This window comes from Panthera onca, chromosome C2 (genome assembly GCF_046562875.1).
Source record: "Panthera onca isolate mPanOnc1 chromosome C2, mPanOnc1 haplotype 2, whole genome shotgun sequence".
Lineage (NCBI taxonomy): Eukaryota > Metazoa > Chordata > Mammalia > Carnivora > Felidae > Panthera > Panthera onca.
In genome coordinates, this window is record NC_138347.1 from 437,150 (window position 1) to 461,851 (window position 24,702).

At 46.8% G+C, this 24,702-nt stretch overlaps 1 protein-coding gene across 1 annotated transcript in view; it reads right to left on the reverse strand.

Annotated features, from left to right (window-relative positions):
* Positions 1 to 24,702, reverse strand: part of PCNT (pericentrin) — a 135,533-nt gene that overhangs the window by 100,739 nt on the left and 10,092 nt on the right. The window contains exons 3-8 of the mRNA XM_060640680.3: positions 13,262 to 13,357; positions 7,494 to 7,571; positions 7,074 to 7,184; positions 5,507 to 5,762; positions 3,292 to 3,347; positions 1,964 to 2,138 (exon numbers count right to left, since the gene is read on the reverse strand). Of these exons, the coding sequence (XP_060496663.3) occupies positions 1,964 to 2,138; positions 3,292 to 3,347; positions 5,507 to 5,762; positions 7,074 to 7,184; positions 7,494 to 7,571; positions 13,262 to 13,357 (772 nt within the window). The remainder of the gene's footprint in view (positions 1 to 1,963; positions 2,139 to 3,291; positions 3,348 to 5,506; positions 5,763 to 7,073; positions 7,185 to 7,493; positions 7,572 to 13,261; positions 13,358 to 24,702) is intronic.

Consider the following 24,702-nt stretch of genomic DNA (forward strand, 5'->3'; position numbering starts at 1 on the left):
TGAGAGAGGTTCAGGGAGGATGAGGGATGATGAGGGAGGGTCAGGGAGGATGAAGGAGGGTCAGGGAGGATGAAGGAGGGTCAGAGAGGATGAGGGAGGGTCAGGGAGGGTCAGGGAGGATGAGAGAGGGTCAGGGAGGATGAGGGATGATGAGGGAGGGTCAGGGAGGATGAGGGAGGGTCAGGAAGGATGAGGGAGGGCCAGGGAGGATGAAGGAGGGTCAGGGAGGGTCAGGGAGGATGAGAGAGGATGAGAGAGGGTCAGGGAGGATGAGGGATGATGAGGGAGGGTCAGGGAGGATGAGGGAGGGTCAGGGAGGATGAGGGATGATGAGGGAGGGTCAGGGAGGATGAAGGAGGGTCAGGGAGGATGAAGGAGGGTCAGAGAGGATGAGGGAGGGTCAGGGAGGGTCAGGGAGGATGAGAGAGGGTCAGGGAGGATGAGGGATGATGAGGGAGGGTCAGGGAGGATGAGGGAGGGTCAGGGAGGATGAGGGAGGGTCAGGAAGGATGAGGGAGGGCCAGGGAGGATGAAGGAGGGTCAGGGAGGGTCAGGGAGGATGAGAGAGGATGAGAGAGGGTCAGGGAGGATGAGGGATGATGAGGGAGGGTCAGGGAGGATGAAGGAGGGTCAGGGAGGATGAGGGAGGGTCAGAGAGGATGAAGGAGGGTCAGGGAGGGTCAGGGAGGATGAGAGAGGATGAGAGAGGGTCAGGGAGGATGAGGGATGATGAGGGAGGGTCAGAGAGGATGAGGGAGGGTCAGGGAGGATGAGGGAGGGTCAGGGAGGATGAAGGAGGGTCAGAGAGGATGAAGGAGGGTCAGGGAGGGTCAGGGAGGATGAGAGAGGATGAGAGAGGGTCAGGGAGGATGAGGGATGATGAGGGAGGGTCAGAGAGGATGAGGGAGGGTCAGGGAGGATGAGGGAGGGTCAGGGAGGATGAAGGAGGGTCAGAGAGGATGAAGGAGGGTCAGAGAGGATGAAGGAGGGTCAGGGAGGGTCAGGGAGGATGAGAGAGGATGAGAGAGGGTCAGGGAGGATGAGGGATGATGAGGGAGGGTCAGAGAGGATGAGGGAGGGTCAGGGAGGATGAGGGAGGGCCAGGGAGGATGAAGGAGGGTCAGGGAGGGTCAGGGAGGATGAGAGAGGATGAGAGAGGGTCAGGGAGGATGAGGGATGATGAGGGAGGGTCAGGGAGGATGAAGGAGGGTCAGGGAGGATGAAGGAGGGTCAGAGAGGATGAAGGAGGGTCAGGGAGGGTCAGGGAGGATGAGAGAGGATGAGAGAGGGTCAGGGAGGATGAGGGATGATGAGGGAGGGTCAGAGAGGATGAGGGAGGGTCAGGGAGGATGAGGGAGGGCCAGGGAGGATGAAGGAGGGTCAGGGAGGGTCAGGGAGGATGAGAGAGGATGAGAGAGGGTCAGGGAGGATGAGGGATGATGAGGGAGGGTCAGGGAGGATGAGGGAGGGTCAGGGAGGATGAGGGATGCTGAGGGAGGGTCAGGGAGGATGAGGGAGGGTCAGGGAGGATGAGGGAGGGTCAGGGAGGATGAAGGAGGGTCAGGGAGCATCAGGGAGGGGCGTGGCAGCCCAGGCAGGCACCAGCTCCTCTCCAGCAGCAGCACCAGGTGACCGGGATAAAAGGTAAACAATCACAGTATTAGTTTTCTTAGGGCAATTTAACAATGGAACAAGGACAAACATCTCTGAAATAAAGTTTTCAGGAGAGGTTAGGGAGCTGGAGAAGTCTGTGGTCAACGAAGAGAGCCTCCAAGGCTGAGCCCAAGCAGCCCAGATGGCCCACACCTGTCACGCCTGTCACCACCACCGCGGGTGACTCTGGCGCCAGCAGGCAGGGCGCTCTGCCCTGTTCAAGGCTGTCACAGAGCGTGACTTCTGTTCTACATTCCACGGGAGCATTCAGTCCCCTCTTCAAACTTGCTCATTTTAATTAGAAACTCACTTTCAGCCTGATTTTTGGCTTGAAAAATCTTCTCCAATTCAGCTTTCTGTTCTGCCAATTCTTTCTTAAACTGGTCTTGTAAATTCTCCAACTCCAATCGATGCTTTGCAGACAATTCTCTGCGTAGGTTTTCCAGGCATAAACCTCTCTCGGATTCCCAGTCTTGCTTCAGGGTCTAACCCAAAAGGAAAGAAGATGACTATGGGCCAACAGTTGATGATCTGTGGCAAAAAATTCAAATTACATTCGAAAACCAGGTGTGGGCAGTCGCCGCGCCCAGATACAACTATCAGCACAGGAACCTGGATGGTCCCCCCTTAAAGGGACAGGCACAGAGACAGCAAGGATCGCCTGCCTAGAAACAAAGCAGGGGCGGAGGTTACACTCAACGATTCACGCACTGTCCCCCACGAAAGACCCAGGGTGCTACATCACCTGACCTCTTCTGGGGGCTGGCTCTGTCCCAAATGCCCTAAGAAATGAGTCCTCACTGTCCAGCTTAGACAGGTGGGGAGCTGGGGCACAAACCTTCAACCTGGGACAAGCCTCCACCAACAGCCTGAGCAGAACAGACAGGACATAAACACGCACATGCCCGATGTCACACATGTCCCCTACCGTCACCAACGTCCCCCACATCCTCCAACCTCACCAGCCACTTCCTCTGCCATCACCGACATCGAAGGCCCTTCTACACATATAGCCTTGAAAAAGGCCCCATCATCAGACTCAAAAGCTCCAGTGAGAGACTCCCGTGACACCCTAAAACAGAACTCTTTCCTCCGGGGAGGACAATCGCAGGACAAGCTGGGATAGTCAGCACAGCACTCAGGGCCCACTGCTGCCCAGCCTCGCTGCACTCCGTGCACCCCACCTCCACCCCTCTTCCGCCTGCACCCCGCCCCCCCAACAAAGCACCCAGAACCTGCATGCTTCACACACACGTTAGACTCAGTTGTCACAGTGTGCCTCCCTGCAGGGAACATCTGTCAGTCCTAAAGCAGAGCGAAGGCCAGGCCATAGGGGCCACTTGGGAACCAGACTTGGGGGTGCAGGAGCTTCACACTACAGAACAAGTACATACAAAACTCCCAATAAGCTGTGCCGACAAACTCAAACTGTACAAGTAGAAGAATGCTTTGGCTCTAACTCAAAAAGCAATGCATTCTCCACCAGCACATTCAATTAAAGCTCTGACTGGATTTTGTCTGAATCAGGTGAGGGGCTTTCCTGGGGGGAGCCCGGAGGTGAGGTGGGGGCAAGCCACCGGGATAGAGGACAAAAGGGAAACCCTGCAGACACAGAGTGACATTTCTAACGACGTCTACCTCTATCATCCGCACGTTTTTCTCCATTTCTGACTGTAACTTCTCCTTCAGCTCAGCTGCAAGAAAAACAGAAAAGCAGATCAGATCGAAGTTCCCCCCAGTCTGCTCACTCAGGAGGTGAGAGGGCTGCTCCCCAGGAAGGCTCACCGACACTAACAGGACAACAGGGTACGTGTCTGTGGGGGAGTAAGAACTCGATGTATGGTTTAATTAACAAATGATACTCAAGCCTACATCCGGACAGAACCTTCCAGCCAGACTGACAGCCCGACACAAGCTGGCTCTGGGGCCGCAGGGGCTCACGCTCTGGTCTGTCTGCCCCACCCCGGGCCCCCACACACCTAGGCCTGTCATTCAGGCTCCCCCCGTGCCAGACTCCAGGCAAGGTACTGGCAGGCAGACAGGTAAAGACCTTCTGGGACCCAGCAGGTCCCAAGCCGAGAGGGAAGAAGCACAAGAAAAGAGGTACCAGTGCTGAGGGTGCAGGGGAGGGAAAAGGCGGGACCTGCGGGCATGGCACGGCATAGACGGGGAGGTGCACACACACCTGGACGTGTGGGCCCTGGAAAGAGACACAGGAACGAGCCAAGGTGGAGCTGGTGCCAGTCAACGGTGCACGAGCAAGGTGAGGGTGGTCTGAGCAAGCCCAGAACTCAAGCGAAGAGCCAGACACTGCCTCTGAGGGAAGGTCACGGGGGCCCAGCCCATGGCAGAGCCTCACGGAGCAGAGGGCAAGTGTGGGCCCTCTGTGGTCTTGTTACCAGAGGTGAGCACAGAGCAAATGGCTCAGAAAGAGACCTAAGCCAAAGCGTGTTTTGTACTTTTAAAAAATGAGGAAATTGGGTGCCTGGGGGCTGGCAGTTAAGCGTCCGACTCTTGGTTTCAGCTCAGGTCATGATCCCATGGTTCGTGGGTTAAAACCCCGAGTCAGGTTCTGCACTGGCATGGAGCCTGCCTGGGATTCTCTCTCCCTCTCTCTCTGCACCCCCCCCCCACTCATGTGTGCCCGTTCTCTCAAAATAAATAAATAAACTTAAATTAAAAATGAGCAAAAACAGGAAGACATCAAACTACTTACTTATGTTTGCTTGAACCCACATGAGGAAACAGGACAGTAACCCTGGAACCTGAGAAGACGGGCTCCCTCTTGGAGGTGGGGGTTGGGGGGTGGGGTGCAGAGAAGAGGAAGACTTTCAACACATCCAGGGCCACGCACACCGCTTTCGTTTTTCAAATGAAAAACTCAACAAATAGGCAGATAAGCAGGGAAATGGGGTGACTGCTCATGGGCAAGAGTTTATTTCTGGGGGATCAATTTGTTACCTTAGATTGTGGGGATGTGTGCGCGACTCTGAGATGCACACCCTGAATGGTAGAATTGTATGGTGTGTGAATTATAGCACAATCAAGCTGTTGTTAAAAAACTGATGCTTATATTTCATCATTATTAAAAGCACCAACGTGTTATAGTCAGATTTAAACAATTAAAACTACATATCCTGCTAAAACTTATCAGTTACTTACATCTACTGACCGAATTTAAAAAAAACTTGAAATTTGTAAAAAACGTCCTCTTATCATATACCAATTGGAAATAAGGCGGTATTTATATATAAGTGGCATATCTATATACGTGAATAGAAGCTTTTTATCTTTAAAAAAATGAAAAACAAAAAAAACTGATGTTTACAAAAAGTAGTGATTGACAAAAAGTGTACAAAAGAAACATTAAAACATACAAGTATGCCTCAGATGTAAACAAAGAGATCAGACTAGGCCAGAGAATCACCAAATGAAAAGGCGCCTAAGCTGTCCACCAGGAGCGACATGGCCCCACTGGGCACAGAGTGCGCAGCCTGGGGGACACGTCCAGAAGCCCCTGAGTCAGTCGACAAAGCTCAGCCACAGACACAGTCCCATGAGAGGTGGACACGGACACTTCCGGCACACGAGCAGGTCACCTCCAACAGCGTGGCTTCCAAACCTGCCACGAGCCCGCGGGAGAAGCGGATGCAAGGTGAGGGGACAACAGGGTCCCCACAGAGCAGGATGCACGCGGCCCCACCCAGGGGCTGGACGGCGGCCAGCGCGCCCCGCGCTTCGCACGTCAACACTACTCCCGGGAGACACTCCTACGGGGTCACCCACATCCCCCCCACCCCAACCCGAAGCAGACGCGTGGCGGTGAAGCCCCCGCACGCCTGCCCACCCGTACCGGTCTCGCGGCTGTACCGCAGCGCCGCCGCCTCCTGCTCCCTCGCGTGCTGCTCCCGCACAAGCCCCAGCTCCTGCTGCTGTCTGCTCCGCAGCAGGGCCAGCTCCTGGGCGTGCCGGCCGTTGAGCATGGCCCGCAGCTCCGTCAGCGCCGTCTCCTTCTCCTTCTGGAGGTTGGCCTGCGTCAGCTCCAGCTGCGCCGTGTGCATGTTGCTGAGACTCAGGCGCAACGCCTCCAGCTCCAGGGAGGGCACCGGCTGCAGGAGAGAGAGGGGTTTCTGGGCTGCAGGTGGAATCTGGTACACGGCTCACGCGCGCCTGCAAGGATGCCGCAGCGGCACCCCACCACCACGTGCTGCTTGCACCTGCTCCACGAGGGCTCACACTCAAGGGACGGCACACCAGCTCGGCCCCCCACGGGACCTCAGTTGTCCCGGCCGCCCTCCGGCAGCCCTGGCACCGCCCAGCAGCTCCCCAACCGCCTAAAACCACCCACCCGATCCTATCCGGAAGCCCCTCCGGCCCACGTGTCCTCTCCCTCCACCTAAACCACAGCCCTGCGGTGGTGTCCTCCTTGAGCTCCCAGGCCACAAAGGGTGGCCCCCAAGCTCCTTCCAGGCAGACTCCCCAGCCCACAGGCCTGTCCTGCTGGCTGGAGACAGGTGAGCAGCCGTTCCAGAGACCGCAAGCCCCTCGTCAGAAACATGGGAAGGACAACCAGAATATGGACAGTGGGAAGCTCTGGACAGTCACTGACAATGAGGGCAAAACGTGAGGCCAAAGAGTGCCCAGAAGCAGCCAAGTTAACGACACCAACAGGAACCCCAGGTCCAGACCAGAGACAGAGTGAGCTCTGTACTTCGCTGCTCTGGAAGGCGGGCACACTTCTGTGCCTGGCTAAGATGTGCAGAATCTGTTTCTCCTTCCACTGCCTTGGGGGAAAGTGGAAGAAGGCCAGGGTTCCGGGGAGCATACTTTATTCCCAATTAACACAAACAACAGAAAAACATACTTGGAACTAGGCACTTAAGGGACACCCAGAAGCACATAGAAATAAAATGAATAAAGGAGAGCAATAACAGAAATCATGGCAAGAGAACACATCTCCCAAGAGGCCGGCAGGGACGTCCTGCAGGACAGCAAGGCCACAGTGAGCAACAGGGATGCACACGGCCCTCCCTCCACACGAGCATGTCCACAGCACCCCATGCTCCCCGTAGGTGGCAGGCACCAGGGGAGTCAGATGTGCCTTCAGGATGGCCTTGTCATGGCGGTGGCACTGCCTGAGTTTAATGAGTGGGAGCATGGCTGATGGGGAAACATCTGGCTGTGCGGTGAGCAGCACCTGGCCAGACACACTGCCCTCGAGTATCCTTGCGTGTCCACCTGTCCTTCCGATGGCCCCACACAAAACAAGGCTGCCACACACATCTGTCCACTTTGTGACAAACCTCTCCTTCCTGCAACCCTCCCAGATCCCAAAACCCACGAGTGTAAGACACAGGGTGAACGTGCAGGGACCAGCCATGCCCGAGCACCTGGATGGGGGCCCAAGCATCCCGGGTCACCTGGGTCTGCAGCTGGACCTGCCACATCTCCGCCGGTTGCTGTGTGCCAACCTCATCCTCCGGTCTTCTCATCCGTTCTGCAATTTCTAGTATACGTTCTTGTTCACGTTCCTGAAGAAGGAAAGCGAAGGATGTGACCCAGAGAATTCACACAAGAAAACAGTCACTAGGAACAATTACGACATCCCAGAGAGAACAGAGAACATGTGTGCACAAAAACTGGTCCAGGAGTGTTCACTGGTCACAATCACCAGAAGGAGGAAGCAACCCACGTGTCCACTGACAGGTGAATACAGAAACAAGGTGTGGCAAAGCCATTCAAAGGGGTTCCAGTCAGCCACAAAAAGGAAAGACCCACAGGCACGTGCTATGACACTGATAACCTCAAGATATACTCGGTGCAAGATGCCAGACACGTACTGTGTGGTTCTGTGAATATGCAATGTCCAGAACAGGCAAATCCACAGGGACGGAATGCTGACTGGTGGGTGCCAGGGCCTGGAAGGAGAGAGGAAAGGGGAATGACTGCCAGTGAGTATGGCAGGTTCCTTTTAGGGTAATGAAAATGTTTTGGAATTAGACAGTTGTAGTCATACAACAAAGTGACTATACTAAAAGCCACTGAAATATGTACTTTAGTGAATTTTATACATGTGAATTATATCTGAATAAAAGTAACTACGAAGGAACATTCAGCCTGTTTAAGTGGCCTGGAGTAAAGCGGAAACCCACAGAAAGAGAGGCTGCAGGTGTATATGGGACAGCAATGTGACCTCCCTGGGCCATCTGCCCCTCAGTCAAAGGAGGGAAGTGATACTTACAGGAGGGAAAATGCACACAAAAAGCCTGGAAGAGGTGGGTGCCAATAAAAGCTGAACCTGAAGATGTAAATTGAAACATCGTTTTATAGCAACTAAATTGGCAAAAGTTGTTGATAATGTTGATCCTCAATGTCACCAAGGACATGGAAAAATAACCGAATACTGTCACCGACAGAATAAGTTGGTACAACTTTTTCTTAAGAGATATTTTGACACCGTATGTCAAGAACCATAGAAAACGTTTCTGTCTAGGGGTGCCTGGATGGCTCAATCGGCTGAGCGTACGACTTGGCTCGGGTCATGATCTCATGGTTCACGGGTTTGAGCACTGCGTTGGGACTCTGTGCTGACAGCTCAGAGCTTGGAGCCTGCTTCGAGTTCTGTGTCTCCCTCTGTTTCTGCCCCTCCCCATTCGCAACCCGTCTCTCTCTCTCTCTCTCTTAAAAATAAACAAACATTAGGGGCACCTGGGTGGCTCGCTCAGTTAAGCATCTGACTTCAGCTCAGGTCATGATCTCACAGTCCGTGAGTTCGAGCCCCGCGTCAGGCTCTGTGCTGACAGCTCAGAGCCTGGAGCCTGTTTCAGATTCTGTGTCTCCCTCTCTCTCCGCCCCTCCCCTGTTCATGCTCTGTCTCTCTCTGTCTCAAAAATAAATAAACGTTAAAAAAAAAAATTTTTTTTTAATAAATAAATAAATAAACATTAAAAAATTAAAAAGAAAGAAAATGTTTCTGTCTTAATATTCCCAACTCTAGAAAATTTTCAGCATCAATACTCCAAAGGGAAAAGAAAAGCTACAGGCCCTCTATGAGCATTCCAGTCTCCTCTCCCCTAGCCAGCCCCCACCCCGCCTAGAGCCTGCCCTGGAGCACACCCCACCTGGAGCAGCCACTGCAGCCACAGGCCTCCCAGCTTCCCTTCCATGACAGCCCAGACCTTTCTGAGGCTTGTCTACAAAGCACCTCGGACTCAAACCAATCTGAAATTCTCCTGCCCCAACTAGGGCTCCTCCAACATTAGCTACCTCAGTCAACAACACCCCCAAACCCTCACAGTCCTCCTATTCCTGCCTCCCCTCCCATCAACCCCACAAGCTCAAGGCCAGTCCTGGCATTCCGCCACTCCCATGAGCATGGCTGACTGGTCCCCGTGGTCACGTGGCCTAATGTGCGGTCACTGGCTTGGAGACTGGGTAATACATTCAGAAAACAAATCTGACCTCGTCATACTCCCTTGAAAAACTCCATGAGTCCGCTGCCCTTGCCATAAAATCCCTGCAGGGTGCAGAGCCGCCCTCTGTCCCACTGGGCACCTGCCTCATGTCCCAGGAACATGAATCCTGGAACAGCTATGCCTCCCTCCTCTAGCTCCTCTGGGCCCTTCCCAGCCTCTGTGACCATTTTAAGCCTTGACTTAAAAAGCCTTGACTGTAAGCCTTGGCTCCTGCTGCTCCTGAAACACACGTCTGATGCCAGGAAGCGGTCAGTACTGTTGGTGAAGACGCACATGCAAGCGGCCTCTATCTGTGAGGCCAGGAATGTGGAATCACAGTGCTCAAAGGGGAGCGCTAGAGCCAGTTAAAATATCATCATGGATCCTTTTTCAAATTAAGGATTTTTCCCCAATGGGAAACAGTAACATAGGAGGGTCCAGTTCTAAACATAAAATAGGCATGGGGCGCTGGGGTGGCTCAGTCAGTTAAGCATCCATCCCACTCTTGATTTTGGCTCTGGTCACGAGCTCATGGTTCATGGGTTCAAGCCCTGCATCGGGCTCGTGCTGACAGTGCGGAGCCTGCTTGGGATTCTCTCTCCTCTTTTTCTGCCCCCCCCCCCCCCATCTCCCCGCTCTCTCTCTCTCAGAAATAAACTTACAAAAAAAAAAAAACAAAAAAACATTTAAACATAAAAGGCACAATCTTAAAACATTTTTGCTATAAACATCAGGATTGTTGGATAAAACATATCAAAAGTGGCTTCTGAAGGGGTGCCTGGGTGGCTCAGTCGGTTAAGTGCCCGACTTCAGCTCAGGTCATGATCTCACGTTCATGAGTTCCAGCCCCATATAGGGCTCTGTGCTGACAGCTCAGAGCCTGGAGCCTGCTTCTGTATGTGTCTCTCTCTCTGTCCCCTGCCCCCCCACTGGCGCTCTCTCTCTCAAAAATAAACACTAGAAAAAAGTGACTTTTGAGGGAACACCTCCCCCCCATGTGCCAGAAAGAAGGGATGTGGAATCTAAAATGATCTAGGGAGACAGGGACACTTAAGAGCAGCACATGGTCCCAGAATCAGAGGCTTTGCCAGGCCGGTGGTTGGTAACGTGATGTCTGACATTGCCAGGTTTCCTGAAGGGCTGTGCGGCAGGACAGGACAGACATCCTCACTGCCTGTGGGGAGGAAGGCCAGGTACAGGGAGGTCAGGAAGCTTCTCTATCTCCAAATGGGAAGGCAGAGGGGATGAGCTGGGGGCAGCTCTCCTGAGAAATTAAAACCCAGGCCTATTCCTCATATTGTTTACAAATTTACATATGCCACGGGGTGCAGAAATCCCCAAGCAAAGAAACTGACCTAAAAACAAGTCTTAGTGAAGAGCTACTTCTGGGACACTGATCAAATACAAATCCAGCACCCATCTGGAAGGACTCCCACAAGCCGAGACAGATATTCTCACGGAACTCATACAAACACCTCACTAAAGATGAGAACACAACAGGCTACTCCAAAAACGATGACAAGTACATGGAAAACAACACATTAAAAAGAGAAAAGGTCTCAAGCAGTAGCACCCACGGTGGCCCTCTCACACAGGTGTGCAGGCCAAAATACTCAAAGTGATCCAAATAATCCCAAGCCTCACCTTAAAAAAAATTTATTTTTACATTTATTTTTGATAGAGAGAGACAGAACACAAGTGGGGAAGGGGCAGAGAGAGAAAGAGACACAGAATCTGAAGCAGGCTCCAGGCTCCGAGCTGTCAGCACAGAGCCTGGCATGGTCCTCAAACTCACAAACCGCGAGATCATGACCTGAGCCGAAGTGGGGCGCTTAATCGACTGAGCCACCCAGGCGCCCCCAAGCCACACACTTAATTTAAAGTGAATAACTAATCATACCTTTAAATGCTAGGCAACATTTAGATCTGCTCATTAAAAAGGATAGTTATGCTTAATTAAAAAAACAGCTTGAGAGGCACCTGGGTGGCTCAGTCGGTTAAGTGTCCAACTTCGGCTCAAGTCATGATCTCATGGTTCGTGAGTTCGAGCCTCGTGTCAGGCTCTGTGCTGACAGCTCAGAGCCTGGAGCCTGCTGCAGATTCTCTGTCTAAACTCTCTCTCTGCCCCTCCCCACTTGCTTATACTCTCTCTTTCTCCCTCAAAAATAAACATTAAAAAAATTTTTTTAATGGTTAAGATGGTAAGTTTTATGTTAAGTGTATTTTACAATTTAAAAATGACAAAACTATACACTGAGGGAATTATAAATGAAGTTTAACTATTCTAACATCCTTGTACTATCAAAGAGTGAAGGTGTTAATTAGATTTAGATATAAAGAAGTATAAATGTTGTATGTAATAAGCTCACCATTAAAAGAATAGAAACTGAGTATATTATTACTCCAAAATGAGTAAAGGGAAAATTAAAAAAAAGAAATCTCCTGATAAAAAATAATCCAATGAAATATAAGCTCAAACACATCGAAGTTTACATTAAATATAAATGAATTAAACTACACACAGGGGCTCCTGGGTGGCTCAGTCAGTTGAGTGTCCAACTTCGACTCAGATCATGATCTCACAGTTCAAGAGTTGGAGCCCCACGTTGGACTTGCTGCTGTCAGCACAGAGCCTGCTTGGGATCCTCTGTTCCCCTCTCTCTGCCCCTCCCCTGATCGTTCTTTCTCTCTCTCTCAAAAATGAATAAACAGGGGCGCCTGGGTGGCTCAGTCGGTTAAGCGACTGACTTCGGCTCAGGTCATGATCTCCCGCTCTGTGAGTTCCAGCCCTGCGTCAGGCTCTGTGCTGACAGCTCAGAGCCTGGAGCCTGCTTCGGATTCTGTGTCTCCCTCTCTCTCTGGCCCTCCCCCATTCATGCTCTGTCTCTCTCTGTCTCAAAAATAAATAAACGTTAAAAAAAATTTTTTATAAAAAAAATGAATAAACATTTATTTAAAAAAAAAACTATCCAATAAAAAAACAGACACTGTCAGAATAATTTTTAAAAATCAACGCCATGCTGTTTACCACAACATACATCTAAAACACAAAGACACAAAGATTTCGGAAGGGAAAGGATAAAAAAGACCAGAATCACGTCTGATCCAATGACACAAAGTTCTAAAGCATAACTGCCACAGAAAATCAGGACGGTGTTGACTCTGGGGTGTGGGGAGGAGGGCAGCAGGGCACGAGGAAGATTCCAGGTCCAGCACTGTGCTATTTCTTACTGCAGAAGGAACGTGTAGTATTTACTGTGTATTCATTTGTTAAGCGTGTACACTTTATGTACTTTCTACTTCTCTGCGCACATGCTATATGTCACAGTTTAAAACAAGTATGAAAATGGGTATTTAAGGATGAGTTTTATGGACCCCACCAGAGACCATTTTTCCAGGCCCTGCCTATGATCTAGATTTCTCCTGCAATAACACAGATTGAAAACCAAACTTGCTCACTGCCTAAAGTAATGTGGACTGAGTCCCACTAGAATCAAACGTCTAAAATACAGGCTTTAGGGGTGCCTCACCAGCTCGGCTGGTAAAGCATGTGACTCTTGATCTCAGGGTTCTGAGTTCAAGCCCCACATTGGGCGTGGAGCCTACCTAAAAAAACTGTTTATAATACAGACTTTTAACACAACGCTTTAAAACTAATCAGTTCAGTATCTAATAAATTTCCTCCCAAATACCAAAACAAAACAAACATAAGGAATTAATTCAACACATGTGGAATTCACGTCAGGCCCTGTGGCAGAAAACGGGACCACGGGAGAGATGAGGGCCAGGCCCAGGAAACACGCCGCGACAGCAAGGCGGCAGGTGAGCGAGGGAGGTCACACGTGACAACTATCCTCAACGCACGACAGGCAACTTTCTCTCTTCAACATCGGGCAAAAAAAGATCAGAGGTCCCAAGGAAGGGAGAGGTGGGCTCGGTCAGAAGGGTCCCCAGAGAGACTTCCACACCGGGGCAGCGCCAAGGGAGCAGGGCCTGCAGGGGAAGCTCTGAAGCCCGCTTTCTTTGCTTCGAGTTTCTACACTTCACGAGACAGGACCCTTCAGAGACCGAGTCCTCTCTCTGGTCTGGATTTCTCCAACAGGGTGAAACCCCCTCAGGAGCAACACGCTGTAACAGAGAAGCCTGAGGAATACCTCTGTGATGACCCGAGGCTGTTCCGGATGGTCGCCGTCTGTGTTCCGCTGTGGCTGCGCCGAAGCCCCCGTCCTCTCTCCATCGGAGTCCTCCAGCTGAGAGGGGAAGGGCCAGAGAAGAGCATTTATAGCAACGTCCAGAGCTGCGACCTCAGCCTTCTGGCCAGTGCCCACACCAGCTCCAGCCCCACTCGTTCACGGCATGCTTTCCTCCAGAAACAATTCTCAATCCCTAAACATTTTTTATGCGACTCATTTCCCTAATGATGCTGCTGTCCTTCCTAATGAATTTTGCTTCAAGTTATTTCACTGTGCGAGTGATGTCTAAATTATTAAATTTTTAGTTTCTCAATAAATTCTACTCTTTCAGACACATGCACAATTTCTATGCTCTTATTTTTATGTAAGCTCAAATATTTCATCCTCCTGATTTTCCATTTTTAGATAAATTTTTCCTTAATAATTTGTAATAAATTCCTCAATATTTTTAAAAAGAGTATTTTATCATCTCAAACCTGAGTTTAAAGTTTCCCAATGAATTATCCCTGATGTTTTTTTGGCCCATAAATTCACAGTAATTCTGGGCTTTTAATCTGCTGTGCAAAATGAATTGATAATGACTGTCTGCAAAAAAGTTAGGTGATGTCCAAAGAAAATCTATGTTTGAAATATGAAATCAAAATACCTATAAGTCTCTCTCATGCCTTTGTCATTAACCACAGCATCACCTTAACTCTGGGTACATTATGGGGGTCTGCTGGACCCAACATGACTGTCATTTCTTCTTTAAGCAGTTATAACTATTTGAGGGGGCTGATATTTCATAAATTTTCTCTTTTGGGTCTTCAAAACACACACACAAAAGTTACTTACTTCTTTAAGAAATAGAGTAAAACATATTTTATTTTGCCATTACTACATGGGCCCACTAGACCCCGTGTAGTGTCTAAGGTCCAAGACGGACCTGAGCAGTCTTGTTTTCATCTATCATGGCACCATGTCATTATCCTAAGAATTATTTCATCAGACTCAGCAGTTTATCCAACTGTGCCAAGAACCGCCAAAACAATGAGAAAACAGGAGAAAGGGAGCCGCCCGGAGGATGAGGAAACAGTGCAGTGAAATCACCATCTTGCAGTATTTTTACTCACTGCAGAGACTCGCTGCAACCTGTCTTCAACATGATAGCCAAGAACTTTTTGTTTTCTTCCCAAAATGGCAACGAGAAGAAAGCCAACAGGACAGACTTTCATAATCATTAGATGAATTAAAAGATGAATGCTGAGAGAGAACAGCACTTGAGGCCAAGGATGAAGGCAAAATTGACAGTAAAAATGAAGTCTCAGATTACAAGTCTTCACATACAATATTCAGTCAAGTTTCTCAAAATCAGGAGTCAGTGAACAGAACGTTTTTTTTAATTTATTTATTTTTGAGAGAGAGAGACAGAGAGCATGTATACGAGCAGGGGAGGGGCAGAGGGGGAGGGGCAGAGGGAGAGGGAGAGAAAGAATCCCAAGCAAGCTCTGCACTCAGTACGGAGCTCGTGCGGGGCTCGAACTCATGAACAGTGAGATCATGACCTGAGCTGAAATCAAGAGTCTACACCCAACCCAATGAGAGCCACCAAGGCACCTCTAATGTGCAGAACAACATTTCTAGGAAGAAAGAGGAAGCGTGATAGTCTCACCCAGCATCACTCACAAGAAGGCTCCAACTCACAATATTTTGCATCAAGAACCTCCATCATCCCACTTGCTAAGAGCATATCAATATTCTTTAATTTTTATTTCTACGTGACAAAAATTTACTTGATATAAAGCGGTATGGGGCACCTGGGTGGCTCAGTCGGTTGAGCGTCCAACTGTGGTTCAGGTCATGATCTCAAGGTTCAGGAGTTCAAGCCCCACATAGGGCTCTGTGCTGACAGCTCAGAGCCTGGAGCCGCTTCGGATTCTGTGTCTCCCCCTCTCTGTCCCCCTCCTGCTCGCACTGTTTCTCTCTCTCAAATAAAAAATAAAAAACATTTTAAAAATTTTAAAAAGAGGTATCAAAATTTTTAATATCATTTTAACTTACTGCTTTATTCTTACTCCGGTAAGTTATTTATAAAACGACTTACACAAAAAGTAAAGCATGGGACCCAGACGATAAGTGATGATGACTATTTTTCCTGGTAGTGCCCAAACAGGAGTTGGAAGAGCTATAGAGCCATACTTGCTAACCCTTCTACAGCCCTGCTTAAAATCTGCAGTACAGGGGCACCCGGAGGCTCAGCTGGTTAAGCGTCCGACTCTCAGTTTTGGCTCGGGTCATGATCTCACGGTTGTGGGCTCGAGCCCCTCGGTGGGCTCTGCGCTGACAGCCGCAGAGCCTGCTTGGGATTCTCGGTCTCCCTCTCTCTGACCCTCCCCCGCTGTCTCTCAAAAATAAACATTAAAAAAAAAAAAATCTTCAGTACAAGTTTTTGTAAAGGTAATTTTCCTCTGACATTTTTGACCTCCAAGCAATCTTTGGATGGTTCTTTTACAAGAAATGGCCTGTACTTAACTTTGTTCCTGACGCATAGCTGAGGTCAAATACCGCTTTCTGCCACTTCTCAGCTAACTGCCAGAACGGAGATGACCGTTGCACTGATTAAAGTAAAATGTCTTTTCACGGCGCACTTCACTTAAACTGTGAGGGAAGATGGCTAGATCCTGAACACCAACCATAAAGTCTTTTTGCAATTCTATCGTTGCTTCTAACCCCCTGAAAAACTCAAATCTTCAAGTTGCTTACAAACATGCTTTATTGACATACTCTTAGAATTTAATACGTGCCTGTGTTTTCTGCTCAGATCAGCAATTTACTTTCTTTACCCTAAGACTGCAGAATCTTCACCTGAAAGAGTATAGCAAAATTATGATATAGGAACTTTACGAATTAATTTTTCTTACAGAATTTTCATGGTATATTGTTTTTTCAATTGTCTATCTCCAATTTCTTTAGTCTTTTGGTCTTAAAACTAAAACATTGAACATAAAAAACAGCTTCCACACTAAGTTGCAGAATACTGCACTAAGCTGCTTCTACACTAACCTGCAGAATACAATTTCACCCAGCTTGGCAGGTTTCATTACACAACAAACCCACCCACACCCCACCGCTGGAGGGTGGCCCTAACTCAGCAGTGGACACCACAAGGAAAACCACCAAGTGACAACTGGGCATTTTCCACCTCCAGGATTGCATTACCTGGTTTTCAGTTCTTTTCTATGTCTAAAGACCATTAAAGTAACAAATGTATCAAATACGCTTTTAAACCAAATTAAGGGGGGGGGGGGGGGGGGGCTCCTGGGTGGCTCAGTGCATCAAGAGTCCCGTCTCTTGATTCAGCTCAGGTCATGATCTCAGGTTTATGAGTTCAAGCCCTGTATCAGGCTCCATGCTGACAGCACAGAGCCTGCTTGGGATTCTCTCTCTCTCTGTCTCTCTCTCTCTCTGCTCCTCCCCTGCTCATGCTTTCTCTCAAAATAAATAAATAAAACTTAAAAAAAAACAAACAACTAAGCAACTTATTGTATGTTTAAAAGCATTACTATTTCTCACACATACATTTCATCTCACCGTATGGTATTCAATAAGCTCATTAAAAACCCATAAAAGTGAAACTTCTAAAAATTTCCAAATGGGCAAAATAAAACAAAAACACTTAATCATGTTCAAAGAACAACTATGACATAAAGGCTCTACAAGGACTCATACTCTGCTGACACAGACACAGCTGCAAGGAAGGCCTTGTGCCTATAAGGTGTTCTGCTAGGTCGGAGGAACATGTGACTGTTGATCTCAGGGTTGTGAGTTCAAGCCCCACATTGGGTGTACAGATTACCTAAAACTAAAATCTTAAAAAAAAAGAAAAGAAATCTAATTAATTCCTCAGCAGATAGGAGGAAAATAATGATGGCTTCATCCTATACATGCTACTTTTTTTTTTTAAGATTTTAAGTAATCTCTATACCCAACATGGGGCTCAAACTCTTAACTCTTGAGATCAAGAGTCACGTGCCCTACTGACTGAGCTAGCCAGATGCCCCTAACATGCCACTTTTTTTTTTAACCTATGCACATGAAAATTTTTAAGAATGCAATTAAAAAGTAATTTGTCCTGAAAAATAATAAAAAATTGAAAAGTTGTGAGTGAAGGTAAAGTCACACCACAGAAAAATGAATAGGCTTGACTATATATACATTTTAAAGCCTGGGAATCAATGGTCTACATATCTTTCTCAAGAAGTTAGAAAACCAAGAAAATCAAAACCAAACATACTTTAAAATAAACTACACATAAGAGCAGAAATCAAAGAAACATAGATATGTTACATAAAAGAATAAAGCCTATAGTTAACTTTTTATAAAAATAGTAAGCATTAACTTGTGGCAAGACCAACAAAGGCACAAATACTCACCTTTAAAAAATGAAAGGGGTGCCTGGGTGGCTCAGTCAGTTAAGCATCTGACTTCGGCTCAGGTCATGATCTCGCGGTTTGTGAGTTCGAGCCCCACATTGGGCTTTGTGCTGTCATGACAGTTCAGAGCCTGGAGCCTGCTTCAGATTCTAGGTCTCCCTCTCTCTCTGCCCCTCCCCCGCTCAAGCTCTCTCTCTCTCTCTCTCTCTCTCTCTCTCAAAAAATAAACATCAACAAAAAAAATTTTAGTAAAAAAATAAACAAAAATGAAAAGGGTCATCAATACTGACGCCACAGACACTGAAAACATTCCTATGAAAAACTTAATGCCAAAAATTGGAAGATTAGATGAAAGAACAAATTCTGGGAAAAAGCATTAGTGAATAGTTTGATAACTATCAAATAAATGGAGTCTGTAATTCAAAGCTTTCCCACAAACAAAACCTCAGTTCCCAAAGTCTTCACCATCTTACACAAACTCATTCACAGAGCAAAGGAGACCTCTCAGCTCCTTGGATAAGGCCAGCACAATCTCAACACTACAAGTACAGGTCACTCTGTCACAAAAATATATGCTTTCTTTGTATCAACTGAGATGATATGACTTTTCTCGGAGTCTGTTAATGAACTGCACTAATTTCTTTGAACGTCTGACCAATCTTGCACAACACTAAAATACACTCCACTCCACACCCACCCAAACTGTTAAAATAGAGGAGGAAAAAAAAGACAGTCAATACAAATCACAGATGCTATGGAACAAGTAAAACTTACACATGTCACTACCGAAAATATAAACTGAACAACTGTTTTAAACACAGCTCAACATATGCATGTTGAACAAATACATGTATAATGACCCAACAATTAAGTAACTAATTATAGCCTCAATAGAAACATCTGCACATGTACACCAAGAGACTTGTCTAAGAATGGGTGTAGTAAATGCCAAGTAACTGTAGAATAGACAAACAGATGGAAGCACATTCATATAATGAAATACCACACAATAACGAAAATGAATAAACAATAGTGTTTAACATGAATAAACCTCATAAACAAGACACCGGATAAAAAAGATCCAGACTCAAGATATGCATACTAGATTATTCCATTAAAAGTTCAAAAACCTGGGGCGCCTGGGTGGCTCAGTCGGTTAAGCATCTGACTGGCTCAGGTCATGATCTCCTGGTTCATGGGTTCGAGCCCTGTGTCGGGCTCTGTGCTGACAGCTCCAAGCCTGGAGCCTGCTTCGGATTCTGTGTCTCCCTCTCTCTCTCTGCTCTCCCCCCACTCATGCTCTATCTCTCTCTCTCAAAGATAAATAAACATTAAAAAAAAAAAAAGTTCAAAAACCTGCTGCACCTGGCTGGCTCGGTTGGTTAAGCATCCAACTTCGGCTCAGGTCATGATCTCACGGTTCGCGGGTTCGAGTCCCGCATTGGGCTCTGTGCTGTTAGCTCGGAGCCTGGAGCCTGCTTCTGATTCTGTGTCTCTCTCCCTCTCTCTCTCTGCCCCTCCCCCGCATGCACTTTGTCTCTCAAAAATAAATATACATTAAAAAAAAAAAAACAGCAGTCCCATTGGATGAGGACCCATTCTAATGATCTCATTTTAAATAATAATAATTAATTAGTTAATTCAAAAATCAGCAAAATTAAACCACAGTTCTAAAAGTCAAAGTACTCAATACACAAAAAGTAACTTGAGATGAATCATAAACCCAGAAAGCAAAACCATAAGGCTTCAAGAAGACATAGGAAAGTACATGATCTCAGAGCTAGAAGAAATTTTTTGGATAGGACACAAAAAGCACTAACCATAGGAAAAACTGATAAATTCAACTTCAACAAAGCAAGCAAAACTGAGGAAAAACATTCACAATACATATACCTAACATATGACAGATACGAAGAATATTAAGAATTCCTACAAATCAACAATGAAAACATTTTTTTTAAATCAAATGCTTACCAAAACAGCAAAGTCCAGACATGTAACAACATAACATTGACAATGCCTGGCATCCAATCAAAAATTATTAAACATACCAAAAGGTGAGAAATGTGACCCATAACCAAGAGAAAATCAGTCCAATGGAAATATACCCAAAAAGGACAGAGAGGATAGAATTAGCAGACAGGGACATTAAAATAGCTGTTATATTAATACCCAGTATTTAAAGGGAAATACAAACGCAATGAAGAATGATATAAAAAATACAAAATACCCGAAACAAAAAGAAATTCACTTAATTCTAGATTAATAGAATAGACATTGCAAAGAAAAGATCAGCGAACTTGATCTAGCAATAGAAGTGATCTAAAATGAAGAACACGGGGTGCCCGGGAGGCTCAATTGGTTAAGCATCTGACTTCAGCTCAGATCATGATCTTGCAGTTCATGGGTTCGGGCCCCGTGTCAGGCTCTGTGCTGACAACTCAGAGCCTGGAGCTGCTTCAGATTCTGTGTCTCCCTCTCTCTCTGCCCCTCCCCCGCTCAAGCTCTCTCTCTGTCTCCCAAAAATGAGTAAACATTAAAAAAATATTTAAAAAAATAAAATGAAGAACAAAAAGGCAGAGACTGGAAAAAAATGTTTTAATAAGTAAATAAAGCAAAGTCTAAATGACCCATAGGATAACCTTAAACAATATGCAATATATAGATTTGAAATCACAAAGGGGGAAGAATGGGAAGCAACAAAAAGTATTTGAAAAATTGAACAAAAATTTTCTATATTTGGTGAAAACTAAACCAAAGTTTCATAAAGATCAACATATCCCAGGCAGTAGAAACACAAAGGAAACCACCCTAGGCACATCATGATGAAAGAATTTGAAACCAGAGATAAAAACAAAAGTTTTAAAAGTACCCCCAAAAAATTAAAAGGAAAAAAAGACTCTACAGAGGGGCGCATGGATAGCTTGGTTGGTTATGAGTCTGACTCCTGATTTTGGCTCAGGTCACGATCTCACGGTTCCTGGGATCGAGCCCCAAGTAAGGCTGTGCGCTGACAGCACGGAGCCTGCTTGGGATTCTCTCTCTCTCTCCTTCTCTCTCTCTCTGCCCCTCCCCTCCCTCATGCGCTCCTGCTCTCGCTCTTTCTCCCAAAATAAATAAACGTAAAAGAAAAAAGTTCTACAGAAAGAGGAATGAAGAATGACAGCAGATACCTTCAGAAACTATATGGGCCCAACAACCACGGTGCTGCAAAAAGAAAACTGTCAACTTCAAATTCTATATCCAGTAAAGATTTCTTTCAAATATGAAGGCAAAACAAAGTCAGTGTCAGACTAACAAAAAAGCCAAGAGAATTCATCGGCAGACCTGCACTACAAAACATTTATTGAAAGGAAGCTCTTCAGACTGAAGGAAAAATGATACATGATGCAAAACTGGGTCTATACCAACAAACCAAAGCCCTGGGATTGGCAAGTATGTTGGTAAACATAAAAAGGTACCACTTCTTGCTTCTAAAAAGATAATAGACTTAATGTTTATTCATTTTTGAGACGAGAGCACGAGCAGGGGAGGGGTAGAAAGAGAGGGAGACATGGAATCGGAAGCAGCCTCCAGGCCCCGAGCTGTCAGCGCAGCTGTCAGAGAGATCCCACAATGCAGGATTGAACCCACGAACTGTGAAATCATGACCTGAGCCAAAGTTGGATGCTTAACTGACTGAGCCACCCAGGCGCCCCGACAACAGACTTTTTTAAAAAAGAACGAGAAACATCACTACACACTGCTACGGCGTGACTGCCAAGATATGATAAGTGAAAAAAAACAAGATACAGAAATGTAAAGTATCCTGCTACTAAAGAAGCAGATAGTGAGAAATATATGGACATATTTGCTTCTATTTTTAAAAACGTAATAATAATAGGGGCACCTAAGTGGCTCAGTTAAGCATCTGACTTCACTTCAACTCAGGTCATGATCTAACGTTTGTAAGATCAAGCCCCACATTGGGCTCTGCACTGACAGCATGGAGCCTGCTTGAGGTTCTCTCCTTCTTTGTCCCTCCTCCGCTTTGTCTCAAAATAAACAAACAAACAACCACACACAGACACAAATGAAAAAAGGGGAGCCTGAGTGGCTCAGTCAGTTGAGCATCTGACTCTTGATTTTGGCCCAGGTCATGATCTCAGGGTCATGGGATCGAGCCCTGCGTCGAAATCTCTCTCAACATGGAGCCTGCTTAAGACTCACTCTCCCTCTCCCTCTGCCCCTCCTCCGTGCACTAGCTCGCATTCTCTCTGTCTCTTTAACGATAACAACAAATTGAAAACAAAATCTCCCTAAAACAAGAGAAAATAAAACAAACGAATATAAATATATTAAGTTTCTGGCTTAAACTATTTCAAGTGATTTTATTTATTTATTTATTTTTTAAATATTTATTTTATTTTTGAGACAGGGAGAGACAGCATGAACGGGGGAGGGTCAGAGAGAGAGGGAGACACAGAATCTGAAGCAGGCTCCAGGCTCTGAGCTGTCAGCACAGAGCCTGACGCGGGGCTCAAACTCACAGACTGCGAGATCATGACCTGAGCCGAAGTCAGATGCTTAACCGACTGAGCCACCCAGGCGCCCCTCAGGTGATTTTAAAACAAAGTAATTTGACTGCACATCACTGTGGAAAATACCTAAAGGACAAAAATGAGTGCAAAGTAATCGTAATTAGTAATAATGTTATTATAAAACTAGAAAGAGAAAGAAAGCCAAGTGAGTAATGATGTTAATGTCAGGAACATACATTTTTAATGTTAAAGGGAAATTTCAAACTTAAGTAGAAACTCTGTAATCATAAACTATGAACTCTGTAATCATACACTACTCTGTAACTCATAAACTATAAAACAAAACCTAACTATTCACTGACATGACCTTGAAACAATAAAACCCCTAACGTCTAGATCATGTTTCTGAACACTACTTCCCACTAGAGGAGCCAGGAGTCATGGGAAACGCCTGGCTCCAGGCCTGGGGCAAGAAATGCACCAGCTAACCGGCAACACTTTTTCCAAAAGCAAGGAAGCCATCACAGTGACTGCGGAGGATCAAACTAAAGATGCTCTCCCTTGTCAAAGATGGGAAAATCTGAGCAGCACACTAACAGACACAAGACTTGCTCATGACAAATTGTTAAACATAAGTGAATTTACAGTGAGGCTCAAGAAAGCCAGTCCAATGGTCATATGTGGAAAAGTGTAGCACAGCAACATGAGTAACTTAAAAGGAAAGAGTGATGCCTTTACCCTGCTTTCCAATCCAAGCCGGGCACCAGGGTAACCAGATAACTGATAAAGGGAAGTTCTCGTGCAACGTTACATACAATTAATAAGGAAGGAGGGGCAGAATTGAAATAGCAGTATTTTGTGCTCACTGGTGAAATAACAGTTCTCGGCAACAATCCACGTGGGCTACTGAAACCTGAGATAAAAAGTCCACGAGGACCTCTGAAGTAGACAAGCATGCAGATTGGGCCTCAAGCCACTGGTGACCACAACAACACAAGAGACTACCAGCTCTAATTCCTATTACAAAAATTTATGCAAAAAATGCATTTTTTCTTAACTATTACATCCAATCAAATAAGCAGAATGAAGAATGAAGTCATGGATGTAAGAACTAAGGCAGAAGCCAGGGAGCCCACATACCCTTGAGAGCAGCAGAGAGCTCTGATGCCCACCCAGCAAGGGGGCTCATCCCGCAGCACCCACTTCCTTGTGAGGGGATAACCAGAGTCCCTACCTCACAGCCTGGCTTACAACACGTACAACCATTTCTGGCACAAATTTTAAAAACAAATAAACATTAGTCATTATAATTCTAAGTAAAAATGTAATTGCTTCCATCTCTTATTATTAAAAAAAAAAACCCACACAACACAAAAAAATAAAAAACTAACGCCTCATCATACAGGTCACTGCCAGGTATCCCAGGAAGTAAAAAACAGAAAATAACATGAACCTTGTGCAAAATAATGCATAAATCCTTTTACAGTTATCTGGCATTCTGAAATGCCCTATCAATTGTGTAACTTGATCCATCACTGACCAGGCATCCGTAAATAAAGCACCCAGCACCTTCTTTTTTTTTTTTTCTTTTTTTTTAATGTTTTTATTGTTGAGACAAAGAGAGACAGAGCATGAGCAGGAGAGGGGCAGAGAGAGAGGGAGACACAGAATCCGAAGCAGGCTCCAGACTCTGCGCTGTAGCATAGAGCCCGCCATGGGGCTCGAACTCACGGACCGTGAGACTGTGACCTGAGCTAGTTGGATGCTTAACCAACTGAGCCACCCAGGCGCCCCTGGCACCTTCTAACCCAGGCCCATAGTCAGTCAGATGGTCACAAAATGCAACTCTGTTTCTCTATTAGACTGAGCTGACCACAATGAGGAAAGCCAATCTCTGGAAGTCTGACTTCAAACTCCAGACGGAACGACTTGAGCCCCACTGCTCCCCCAAGCACCCCAAACGGTTGAGGTAGCTCAGAATAAACTGAACTGCCCTACATTAAGAAAACTAGGTCACAGCAATCAGTGCCTCCACTAAAAATGGAATGAAGCTGCAGACAGAGGGCTTCGGGACCCTGACCAGGAGGACCCGGCAGGGCTGCCCAGGGAACCACAACCCCGCCCTCGGCCACTGCGCGGGAGCCCAAGAAGCCAGCGGCCAGCGCAGCTCGCCTCCTGCTTTTCTGACCCAGCGCTCTGCAGACTCAACCCCACCCCTGGCTCCCCGGCAAGAGGAGGGGAAGGCATCCACTCAGACACATCAAAATGAACCCTCGATGCAAGAGGTAATGCCCAGCCTTGGAACTTGACATTAACCAGGACATTTCCCTTGAAGCAGACAAGAGGTCGGCAAACTAACAGTGACCCCTCTGGCAGGGAATGCCAGGACACAGAGCTGGCCGAGCCCGAAGCTTCCCCACCTCCAGGCCACGTCCATCCACGACGTCTTGCTCGTTCAGAAGCTCTTCCT